The following is a 13772-nucleotide window of genomic DNA, read 5'->3' as shown; positions in this document are numbered from 1 at the left end:
AGCCGGTGCACATGTAAACGGTCTAAGCATGTATGTGACGTATGCGAGCAAAGAGCAGAAGAAAAAGACAGATTCAAGACGCGCGTTTTTCACTCAGTGAGCTACGGAACTTGCGGCGTTCAAGGTGCTAGGGAAACGTGCTCGCATTTTTATTTGTCGAATCGTGCGCGCTCCCTTTACAATTGGATCTTTCATTTCGATCATCGAAATTCTATTTTTCAAGTTCCATGGAGAATTAGCAGTGCGGTGATTGAAATATTAACACTTTTAACGTCAGTTTTTACGTATTATACAATAATTAATTGCATTTCTATTAAATCGAAAACCATACATATCATTGTGGTTTTACTTAATGGGAAAATAGGTTGGTAGTATATAGTGATAATTGGTAATTTTTGTCAATTAAAGAATGTGATAATAATTTATTTTTTATTTTGGTTATTATCGTGAGGATATATTAAATATATTCTTTTAATTATATAAAATTCGATATTTGACTTTGATTATGATTTTTTTTTTTTTTTTTTTTAGTAATAAAAAAGCACACGGTGGCGAAAATTGCTAAGTTTGAATATAATTATCAATTAAAAAGTTACATTAATAATTAATTATAAGTATTATTGTTGGATGAAGATGGAATAATTAAATTTTAATTGTTTAAAATTCAATATTCGGTTTTCTTATTTTTCAAATGATATAAATATCTCGAAATAATCGGTGTTCACAGTGTATAAAATTATTCGATTTTATTATGTGTGTAGAATCTTCTAGCGGAGAATAGGTGATAAATAGAGATTATTAATGAAGTTATGGAATTAGTTAGAAAATATTGTGTTCAGTAAAAGTTTAATCTTTCTTGTTCTTTCTACACAACGACGCGTTCTACGCGTTGATATCAAAGATTTTCTTGATTAGAGAAGATGTTACTTCCAGCGATTATTTCGGAATTGTAATGACGCTGCGGTATTCTATACGTTTGATATTCCAAACTTAAATATATTTATACTGTATAACAACATTTCTTCAATTTTTTCGTCACACGATATATCATGCGATTCAAATATTAATGGTATAAAATTTAAAATTTGAAGATCTAATAAATTACAGTACAGTCATTTTACGTTACTTAGATAATTAAAATTATCATTTTTTTTTTTTTTTTTTTTAAAATAGATATATTTTGATTCGAATATCTCTCATTTCATAATCTATGAATTAAGAAACACTTCTCTATTTATAAGATATATGTTATATGTGTCTCAAAATTATGATTGCAATAGATACAATTTATTCAAATTGCGTAGAAAAATAACAATCCTATTTTGTTACTAAAGATATCGCAGTCACGTGACTTCCACCTAGTCATACTTATACATATTAAACAAAAAAGAAAAAAAAAAATACACACATATATTTTCTTAAATATAAAAGCCGCGGAATGGGTTGACTTACGGTCATGTCGGAAGATGTCTCGAGTTCATCGACGAAGCCTTCGTTCTATTGTTCGGTTCTTCTAAATTGAAAGGTAGCAGTTTTATGCTACTTCTCTTCGCTCCCTCGCTTTATTTTCTTATACCAAGATCCAAGAGAGGTTCGCAACGTATAATACGCGAACAATATTCTACTTTTTCGTACGTATTCTCGGCTTAAACGGTTTCATAATAATTTTCTTCACAATAGTATTCTTTATGCCTCGATTAGATGTGCAACGTTAATGTTTACTTGGCTGCACAATGTACACCTTTTATATATTATTTATAGTCGCATTTGAAAACGGAAAAAAAAAAAAAAAAAAAAAAATAATTTCGTTAAAAAGTAAAATTGAATATAAAAATACGTTTTATATAATTGTACACATCACTCTACATTTTATTGAATAATATGATACGATCGAATATAAATTATTTCTACTTTCATTTCTTTTATTTCTCACATTGAAATTATTTATATTCTTTGCAGCAGATTTCTGGAAATTTTTGGGATCTCTCTCCCTCTCTCTCTCTCTCTCTCTCTCTCTCTCTCTCTCTCTCTCTCTCTCTCGCGAACGACCTAGATTCATTGTCTCCAATGTAAACTATGCCGTGCATATCTTCTTCTTTTCTTTTTTTTTTTTTTTCCTCTTCTTCTTTTACGTTGGCTGCCTTATGAAAGCGATAACCTGTGCAAATCGTGACGATTGTGTACGATGTTGAAGCGAGGCGAAGGTTTCATTTGCATAACATTGGAATGTTCCATCGAGCAATTTTTTTTTTTTTTTTTTTTTTTTCATATTTTATGTTATATTTTTTTTTACATTATGTCTACATAACAAACTGGACTTTTCCTACCTAATGTCACAACGACGACGATTTTTCCAATATCTTTCTCTTATCACGAAAGATAAAAAAAAGAAAAAAAAAAAAATTGTTACAACGAAAGTCCTTTTGGTCGAGTTAAAGATGCATTGTTGTTGCATCAATGGTAAAATATTAAATGCATATATAAAAAAAAATATTAAATAAAGAAATAAATTTAATTATTTTACAATTCTAAAAATGTTTTCTAAAGGTAAGAAGTTACACTCTTTTTTTTTTTTTTTTGGTTGACATCATTCATATTATTTATGTATTCCAATCGTACGATGTTAATAAATGCGACGGGAATAATGTTTTTTTCATTAGATAGCATTTTTTATTTTATCATTATTTAAAATTAGGACTAAATTATTCCGCTCGAGAATATTTTACCAATGCGAAAAAACCGATTCGATCTATTTTCAAAAAGATAGATCAATTGAAACGATAATTTTTATCTTCGATTTGAAATATAAATTGTGTATTGACTAAAAAAAAAAAAAAAAAAAAAAAAAAAGTTGAAGTTAATTGGCGACGCGTTATCGATAATTTAATTTCAACAAAATTGTAAATTACACGAGGAAAATTAATTATTTATAATCGATAATACGTGAATCACTATGTTATGTTAATATATAAATAATAACGTGGTTAAATGTTAAAAAGATGACATATATATATATTTTATACGTTAACAGAGAAATCTTGATCGAGGCTTATTTATTAATTTGTAAATTAATTTAAGATAGCGTTGGATGGAGCGAGATAGAGTGGGATAGCTCTGTCCTCGTCACATCGAGGTCACGCATTAGCTTCTCTCTCGCTTCATCCAACGAAAATCTAAATTGCTTAGTAAACGAACTTCAATCGGTATTTTTGCATATTATTTTTCTACTTGTTTTGATCTTTAGAATCCTGTGATAATGAATAAATAAATAATTGATCTATCTTTAAACACACATTAAATAAATTTAACCATGATAATAATGCGAATAATGCGATTCGTTTGATTCGTCGTAATAACGTGTGTCTTTTGTTTGTACAACTGTTATTGCACACATTTTTAACACATGCTCTTATTTGTTTAATTTTTATTGCGTTAGTTTAAAATTAGTTTATCCTTATAAGCAAATTTATAAAATCATTTCAATTGAATGAGAAACTTTTATAGATTATTCATTTGATGAGAAAAATATAGAGATTTTGATTTTGAAAGCGCAATTAAAAAATATATATATATAATGTTAATTCGTATGGAATACGTGAAATTGTTATTTAAAAATTACTCTCTTGATAAAAGTGGATATATCATCGTAACATAACGTATCGTGAATTATATAACAATTGCAATGTATAATAGAATGATTTTATTAACGAGAAAGTGTTGAATTACATTAGAAAAAGAAAGTGTGCATTTTTTTTCATGCATGATTACTCATTGAGCAGAATGTTTCTCCATATCCAATTTGATATAATGTTTTAATAATAATATTAATATTAAATTAATAAAAAATATTAAATAATAAATAATATTAAATTAATAATAATATTTCAACAAATTTTTTTTTTTTTGATCTTTTGACATTGACATTATCATTGTTCACATAACTTTTTACAGTTTATAATATTGATTGGTAACAGGATATATATATATTTTTTTCCATTTTTTTAAGAATAGTAATTCTTCTATTTTATATTCTATTTTTCCTCCCCCCCACCCAATTTTTTTCTCTTCATTATAAAAAAATAGTAATATTACATTTCATTCATAAAGATAATTTATTTTTGATATTATACTTGATGATTTTGATCTATGTTATACAGGAAATGTGGTGAAAAAGAAAACGTTGTATGTACGTCAAAATTGAATATTATGTGATTATGTGTTTACTGTGATACTGTGACAGTGTGATAAATTTAAAAAAAAAAAAAAAAAACAATATGTCCTCATATTTTCGATGGATAAAGAGCGGAAAGAAGGATGATTACTTTGGAGCAAAACCAAGAAGTCGTTCTTTAGATTCGAAGAGTCTCGAGGCATCAGGGATACGACTGATTATTCAAAATGTACTTGCAATTTATTTTTTTTTTTTACATGATATAATTTTTCCGACTTTTTGGCGACAATGGTTTTAACAAACAATCATCATTGCAATGAATACATATATCCATATAGATGTATTTTTAACTTTTATGCTATTTCAGGATCTAATTAAAATAAACACGTATTTCTGTTTCAGAGGACTGCGGCCCAACATCAGTCTCAATCAACTTCACAAGGTAAGTGCAAATATATATATATATATATTTTTATATTTAAATAGATTTAAAATCGAGTGTCTGATTATTTCTAACTTTATACAAAGTAATAAATATTATATGTTCAAGGTAATTGAAAAATATTTGATAGTTGAAAAATAACATATATATATATATATATATATATATATATAGTTTATTATTTTTTATTTTCTTTATTTATTATTCATCGCGATACATGTCACATACAATCAATATTCAGATAGATATAACATAAAACTACTAATAATAAAAAAAAAGTAGTCTTTTTTGTTAGAATATTAAATGCATTAAATTATTAAATTGTAAACGCATATTTTTTTCTTATATTATATCATGACTATAAAATAATATTACCTAATGCATCTGCAATTTCTTCAATATTTAGATAAATAATTTCAATAAATAATTCAATATATTTTATTGTAAAATAAGATGTTTTATAAAATAATACACTTTATAAAATTGGAGAACTTGTTTATCTCAGGAGATGAAATATTTCGTAATAATTCACGGTATCCACACTAGATGTCGACTTTAGGTCGTGTATTTAATATGGCGCGTATATTCTGAAGTACGTAGGTAGCCAATGCTGGCGGGACTTGCGCCTCAGAAGGTTTTTGTACCGCAACGCGTACGGTAGCACGTGCTTGAAAGTTGTTCACTTCGTATTCACTTACCAGCTTAATGATCAATGCCCGCGATTCCTTGAAAGCACGAGTTATTATCGAGATTGTGCACGAGTCATGGCCCGTTCTTAACCTAGAATCACGTTCGATTAAAACTGTTTTGTTGCGCGCGCGAATCGTCGCAGAAAAGTCGTACGTGCGAAATGTAACGTAACATCGAAGGAGAGTTCGCACGGGTCTAGTTTAACGGTTGTAACATAAAACTTTCGATATTATATCCCTTGGTTTTTGCGAATTTTTGTTGATAACATTAACAAGCGAATGGCTGTTCAAACGGATTATAACAAGAACGTATCAATAACGGCACGATCTAAGATTGTAAACGTAAACACTATTACGCGTTGCTTATTATCTTGCGACAAATGTGTATTAGAACCGGTCTTTCCTTATTCGTCAATCGAACTTCGGTAGTTTTTATTTGTTGATGATCGACTTAATCGATGATAATTTGTTCGTTGCGCAAAATCTGTTTAATGGTGCTTCCAATCAATGTTCCCGATAATATTCATTTATGCGTCGAATTAAGAAACGTTTGATTTGCCGTTTTTTCGTGAAGTGACAACCGGTAAAGTCATTACAAATTTAAATTTATTGTGTGCAAGTGATTATGTGTTTATTTTTGTTGATGTAAAAAAGATTTTGTTTTCTGTCTATAGTTCTGATAGTTAAAAAAATTGAATTTATTAAGCTCATAAGTTGTGAAGTGCATTGTGAAATTTCGAAGTGAAAAACAAAAATTGAAGAATTGTTCAACATATTCTAAGTGATATACTCTGCAACAGTTGGTAAGTGTCTATTAATAAATTTTTTCATCTCATTGAAATTTCATTTCCGTACGAATCGAGAAACGTGGACGTTTATTCAATGAAGTATATACATGTATATGAACATTTGACATTACTTAAAGGTTCGAAACATCTTAATGTTATATCATCAATTATCTTCAATTCTTATCATAATTCATAATTATACACCACAATTCAAATTTAAAAATTATATCAAAATTCAAAAAGAGAAAATAATAATGAAATAGTCATTCAAAATGCATGCAAATTCTAAATTGTTTTTTTTTTTTTTTTATTACGTATTAAAATATTGAGATTTTCGTTTATACTTTCGTGATTGGATTTTGCTTTTTTCTGCGGCAATGCAGACGAAAATTGAGTCATCGTGTTCATGTACCAATATTCTTGGCCAATATGTATGGTATATGTTCACGCAAATATGCACCATACATTTCAGATACATTATTTTCTGTTTTCTCGTGTTCTCCTTTAGTCACTCCGTGTGTGGTTATACTTGAATTAATAAGCAGTAAAGAAGAAAATAACGAGTTTAAGGATTATCGTTTTTTTCAAGTAATAAATTTAATTCAAAGCGATATAAAACATTCTTTTACATATTATTTATTTCGCTCAATCAAGGTTATATCGACATTAAAAATATAAATCGATTAATTTGTGTATCTAGAGACACTATCGCTCACGTAATTCACGTTTATCGTATACTTACCGTACGTAGGAATTTTAAAATAGAATTCTTTTGTGTATGTACGTTCCAAACTCATGTGTATCAATGAAAGTGAAAAGCTTATCTCGATGTTCTCTGCAGCATGCAAAGAGCAAAAAGTACGTAATTCTGTTTAAAAATCACAAAAATGATAAACATTATTCTTTACGTTCATTAGATTATATATTTATGTTCTTGGTATTTGAAGAAAGATTTGCAAAGATATTTAAATGCTTTAATTTTAATTCAATTTTTTATTTCGAATAAACGAATATTTAACTTGAAAGTTTTTAATCAAGTTCAAATACTTGAAATCGGAATAAAAATAAAAAGAATTTAGCAGAAAACATGGCAAATTATTTATATCATCATTTGGCAATAGTTAATTTTCAGAGTTAAAGATTTTTATAGAGTTAGATTACTGACCTAGTTGACATTAATTCTACTACGGATCTCGTATGTGATAATCCAGCAAACTTTATTCGCTGTTAGGAAATTAGTCGTAGCTAATGCTCGTTACGGTTCATTCTTTTTCTCTCTTTTTTTTTTTCTTTTTATGCAAGATATATAAGATATGTAGGTCATTGGTAGATCAAATTGGTTGAAATTAAATTTTAAACTCGTAATTATAAATTATTGTACGAAACTATTTTACGTAATTGAAAAGTTTCTATATTCGATTTAAATATCGTTATTGTATAAAATATCTTTTGAAGTTTGTGATAATTTCGTAAATTGGACATTCTTTGGACAAAGTCAATATTCTGCTATATGAATTTTAAAAAATATACATATGTCGCTGTTAATTTTTTTTTTTTTAATTACAATTATAAATTTATAAATTAAAAATAATATACATAAAAGTATATAAGTAATACTTATTTGGTTAATAAATAATAATCGAAAAATTTTGAAATTATAACACCAATGTTTCAATTATTTAATTTTATAATCCAAAAGTAAAATTTAGAAAATTTTAATTTTTCTACATCTTCAGATCAATTTTCTTATTTTTTTTTTTTTTGCAAATTTTTTAATACTCTTCTTCTTAATCATAATCTTTATAAATAAGAAAACGAAATTTAATTACATTATCTATTCTATACAAAAGCTACACAATAAACTTTTTCAATTTAATTTCCACGCTCGCAAAGGACGTTTTTTTTTTTTTTCTCTCTTCGAAAATCGAAAAGTTAATTTTACTTTTACATACGTATATAGAAACGAAGTATTTCGTGTAAAAGCGATTCTTAACGATTGGACACACAAACTCTTGTAATTTATAATTTCCAAGGAACAATCATCTTGAACTATATTTCGCTAGATGTGAAATTTTACTAGTTAGCATTTTTTGAACAAAGACCAGATACAAGAGAAGAGTAGGAACACACGTTCGCACTACCACCAGTAGATAACACTTACGGACGAGTGGCGACACTGGTTCATCGGTGTGTGGCGTGCGCAATGTGTAAGTAACCAATAGGAGACGAGTTCCTCTATTCTGTCAACTCCTCAGAACATAGTAGTGTTTCAAGGATAGGACAAGGTCACACGGTACACAAGATTCCCCTCGTCGTAAACAGGACGGACCCTTTTCTCATGGATGCTTTCTTTTCCTTAATCTTCTGCTCCCGTTCTTATTATGATGTAGTCGAGGATAAAAGGATGCTTGTAATTAAATTTGTGCATAGTCGAAGATATGATTATTTTCTTAATTTTCATACTTTCCCTTGTTTATGATTTTAATCGAATCTCTAGATTTTTCAATTTTCTTCCATCTTCCATTATATCGTTAAGTTAAAAATGGAAAATATTTATTGTTATTGTGTTGCTTCCATTTTTTAGAAATTAAATATATATATATATTAAATAACAATATTAAGCATACTGATATATTTCACGTATGAATTGGAAATGAGTTGATAAAAAATTAATTAAAATTAAATTAACGTGTTAATAATAACGACGATAGATTTAACTTTAAATATAATTTAAAAAAAAATTTTTTCAAAGGGAAGCCAAATCTTCTACCCGAGAGAAAAACTTATGATGTAATAACCGGTTTTCAAGTAATACTTTCGATTATTCGTGAAACATAATTTACATACTTTTAGATATGTAGGTCGATCGTCGAAGTAATACACGCTTCTTAAGTAGTATGGTAAACGCTTCACCACAACTGGAAATGCAGTAGTAGTACTGACGGGTCTTCATCGACCTTGAAGAACCGGTTCCAAGATCCACATGTCGATAGAATCGATGTTCGAAACCGGAAACGTGTTTTGGGAGAAGATGTAATGTTAAAACACTTGTCTATGGATACACATTCCTTTCGTGATATTAAAATCATATTATATATCGATTTTCATTGTTTCACGTGTCTACGTTGAGAGGGCAGCATTTATATAAGTTTCTAACTTAACCTCTCTACACTCTCGAATAATTCATAGCTTATAGCTGCTTACTCGCGAAGAAAATGCTTTTTTATGCTATTACGTATCGATGGTAAAGTAAATATTTTATGAAAGAGCGTGAAAGATTTATTTTCACATGTACATTATCATTTACAGTCTTTAAACATTTATTCAGTAGATGCAAAATAGATGATTTCTTTTTTTCCTTTTTTTTTTTCTTATTATTAATATTATATTATTAGAATTTTTGTGTTCATCAGTATTACATTCATAACAATGAGAACAAAAATATCTTTTTAAAATTTCATGGTTTGAATGGAATGTGAAATATATATATTTATTAATATATTTATTATATGAAGCGTGATTACATATATTTGTTTTTTACATGATTTATTACGAACCTTTCATTGGTTTCGCACATAAATATCATATTTATTACCTGTCATTTTGTTTACGATATTGCTCATTGGAATGTATAAACTATTAATAATTACATCGTTTAACGAGGCCACACGAAATGAAACATCATCAATAATTTAACGATTTAATTATTTTCGACAGCACATTTTAAACGAAACAAGAAATATGTATCTACAAAGGATTGGATAACAAGTATTATATTTAACGAATTTACAGAAATTTATAAAGTACAGTGAATACTAAAAAACTATTATTTTCGTGTCAAATTTTGATATAATACTTGACACGAGTTGTGCAATATCAGTGGAAGCTTCGAAAATCCCATTAATGCTCTATCTTATTAGCTAGATCCTCGTATATTTCGAAATAAACATCATATTATATATATATATACTATTTATATATACTATTCTTTTAAATCGAATTACAATTCGTTGCAAGGAATCTTGCTTGTAATCCACATCTCAAAGTCTTCGTGACGTAATACTTCGTTATATATCCTGCTATGATATCGAATTTCCAAGTCTGAAAAAGAATTGGCCCTTCGACGTAGTCATTGTGTGCTGCATCACTTCACTGCAGTTAATAATGCGCTATAATCAATATGTGTGTACTATACGTATACATACATGTGGCATGTATTCAATAAAATAAACGAATATTTTTAAAATCGTGATAATATTATCATTATAAGAATACATTTCAACTTATCAATATTGAAATCGTATATGTGATATTGAATTAAAAAAAATATATAAAAATAGATATAATCTTGTTTCATCAAGATTTGAAAAAAAAAAAAAAAAAAGATTCAACGTTTCAAATACAATTCGATCGTTTTAATCGATTTTCTCCCGATGTCTTAGCGTTACTCGCATTAGTTAACAGTGTTATGTAATACCAGAGTTACAACTTCCAGATATCAACGATCCGTAATTCTTAATATAGCAATATATTCGAATCATTTTCATTCTCCTTTTTCTCTTTCTTCTCAATCTTCTCGAAAATGTATTATTCTGCGTGTTATTAATCGTGTTCTGAAGCAAAAATCTTTAAAATTCAGAGAGCAAAAGAATAGGTTATTAGCACACATGTGTACTGTTCACTGGTGAAAAGAACGGCACAAAAGAGATACTTTGCGGAACGAAGAAAGGAACATTTATCCCCACTCTTGATGCTGTTCGAGACCATGCGTTGGAGCCTCCTAATATCACACACTATAGCTTTCGCTTGAATATTCCAGTGGATAAAAAGAAATTCCATTATAAGATAATTAATTATTTTCAATCACAAAGTCATTAGAGAGATTTTTTCATCTTATCGTTTCACTAGATTTTATTGTCTTTTTCTATCCCAGTCAGGTCAGTACGTGTTGACAAATAACAAGCTGGAAATAAAAATGCGTGTGAGAGTAAACATTCCTCTTCCATTCTGACCAATCAGATTTCTTCTACGGATTTTTTTTTATCAATACTAAATTGATAATGACGAATTTCATCATATTTTCTATATAATCTGTTATGTAGTTCTATATATAGGTGTTTTGTTATAATGTAATAATAACGAATTATACAGAATTTTGCAATTTCGATGAATAAAAATGCAGCACAATCGTAAAATTATTGCCAGTTGACGAGGTGCGAGGTTTCAGTGATAGAACAATTCGTTGCATATTCATGATAATTAGATGTATCATGTAACTCGAGTGTTACAAAGTATCTTATCGTGTTCTAACTGTAACTACATACATGTGCAACGGATTTTCAGTCTTGGTTCCCTTGAAAATAAGTATAAGTGTTGGGAATTCCAGTTTCTTAGTAATAAATATTCATTAAAATATTTTTGTCGAGGTGTAATCGTTAATAAATGAATATTTTTTTTTAATATGGTGTATTTAAATATTAAAAGAAGAAGAAATTTATTTTGAGCCCATCGCTCTATAGTATAGTATTTCAGTCGAATAGAAACGAAGCTTTACTCGTATCCACTGGAGTATTCGTATATTTTTGTTTCTTGAAGACGACTTGCTCGCTAGCGATACATTTTCATTTACACGTAGAAATACAAACATTGTGTTGTTATTTTGCGAATCAGTCAGCTTGTTAACTTGCAAATGAAGGAAAACATTGTTTAACCAAGTAATGGAAAAGAATACCTTGACATGTATTTTTACTTTAAAAAAGTTAAATTTAACATCAATAATGATATTTGGTAATATTTAAATCAAGGTATTTTTTTTTTCTTTTTAATATTATTAATATTAATATTTTTGCATTATGTCAAATTAAAATGCAATTTGATGGTAAATTTTTTTCAAACTAGAAAAATAGAAACTTGAAGAAAAATCTGTTTTATATTTATATATATATATCTTTAAACATAATATTTTATTTTGTGTAATCTTTGCATTTTATTATATGCATTTTGTTACATTATACATTTTTGTTTAAATATTCCATCTGCAGTTTATTAATTTACATATGCAACAAAATAGTTTTGCATAAATTATTTATTATCTTTTTTTATTACATCGAATGTTAATGCGTAAAACTTTAAAACTTTTGTTTTATTAAAACAAACGGCATATATATATATCTACACGTATATTTCAAGTACACAATGAATATTAAATTAGTTAGAAACATATGTTTCATTGCGTTATGTAATATTATTTATTACATAACTTAAAAAATGAAAATGATAAAATTTAATTTAAAAAACTGAAACAAAGTTCATTCGACCGATTGTAAACATGTTTGTTTCGTATAAATGTTATACAAATTTGCATATTATTGTTTGCAAAGCCTTGTTGTTAATTGGATCGATTCTAAATAATCATATTCATATTATTGTAAATGTTGTAAATATAGACATTTTTCAATTTGATTTACGCGATATTAAAATTTTTTTTTTTTGTGTTTGTTATTTTAATTTAAGTAAAATTTTACTTTTTACAATTTTTAAATTCTAAAGCAAAAATAATTCATAAATATAATGTAATAACGTTAATATGTGACTATTAAAAATATTATTAATATTATCTCAATATGTTGAACTAGTTTGTTATATGATTTATTAAAAATTGCAATAATAACATTTATTGGATGATCATTGTATGTAGAAAAAAGTTGTGCATCTTCGAAAAAAAACATTAATATCTCTATTCATAATTTATGCTATTGTAAGTAGTTTTGTAATAAAATAAATTAAATAAAAGTAAATACAAATTTCAGTTCAATACGTGAGATAAGATCAATTGCAGGCCAAAATAAAAACAAAAATTGGTATATACAAAATAGTAAGAAAATATCGTTTTAGTTTTACTTTTTTACGTTATGAGCAATTGAAATTTACGTTAGATGAAGAGAAATGAAGATAAGAGTTCCATCTCTGTCGCACTGTCGCAACGCCATGTTTTCTTACTCTTTCATTTCTACGCGCAAATTTATATTATGCTCGGTAAATTAATAAACAAGTCTCAACCGACGTATCAAGTTTTATATTCGTTTTAGTTTTCTAAAATAAATTCTTCAAAGAAGAACGTATCACGAATATATTAACACTTTATATAAATTATTCGCCAAATTCGAAAAAATAAATTTCTGTTTCTTTCATCATCATGGTCACATTGTTGTGCACATTTACATTTCACAATGAATGAAATTTAAATATTGAAATACATTTTGGCTCGTGCAAAGTGACGCGTAAACATACTAGACGATATCACATTTAATAATAGGCTATTGTTAATAAGAAAAGCGCTCCGAAGATAAAGTGTTAATAAACAGTCGAAGATACGATGACATATGAATTACAAGTTGTCAAGACATAACTACGCGAGTCGAAAAATGTTCGAGCTCTCTAAAATAGAAATGCTGTCGCGTCGGTAGTGCAGGTTAAGAAAGAAAGAAAAACGATTGTTTTGGATGATATTGCGACGTGCCGTGAACTGCTCTTGCAAAGAGATTAGTGTATAATGGGTATTAAAAATATTCTATTTTGTTCTATTTTGCATGCTTATCTATACAATACTTGGACTGGATTAAACAGCTTAATTAATATTTGAAAATTAGAAAAAAATCGTGAAATAATTAAATTTTTATTAT

The 13772-nt window shown here is 27.4% G+C and overlaps 1 protein-coding gene across 1 annotated transcript in view; it reads left to right on the top strand.

Annotated features, from left to right (window-relative positions):
• The window catches only part of SNF4Agamma (SNF4/AMP-activated protein kinase gamma subunit), a 97729-nt gene that overhangs the window by 36422 nt on the left and 47535 nt on the right, over positions 1 to 13772 (top strand). Inside the window, exon 8 of the mRNA XM_086910943.1 lies at positions 4574 to 4613. Within this exon, the coding sequence (XP_086767069.1) occupies positions 4574 to 4613 (40 nt within the window). The remainder of the gene's footprint in view (positions 1 to 4573; positions 4614 to 13772) is intronic.

The sequence above is a fragment of the Apis florea genome, unplaced genomic scaffold (assembly GCF_048593485.1).
Source record: "Apis florea isolate Af1SG1 unplaced genomic scaffold, ASM4859348v1 contig_3203_pilon, whole genome shotgun sequence".
In the NCBI taxonomy this organism is placed as follows: Eukaryota; Metazoa; Arthropoda; class Insecta; order Hymenoptera; family Apidae; genus Apis; species Apis florea.
The sequence above is the reverse complement of the archived record's forward strand: the minus strand, read 5'-3'. Positions and strand labels throughout refer to the sequence as shown.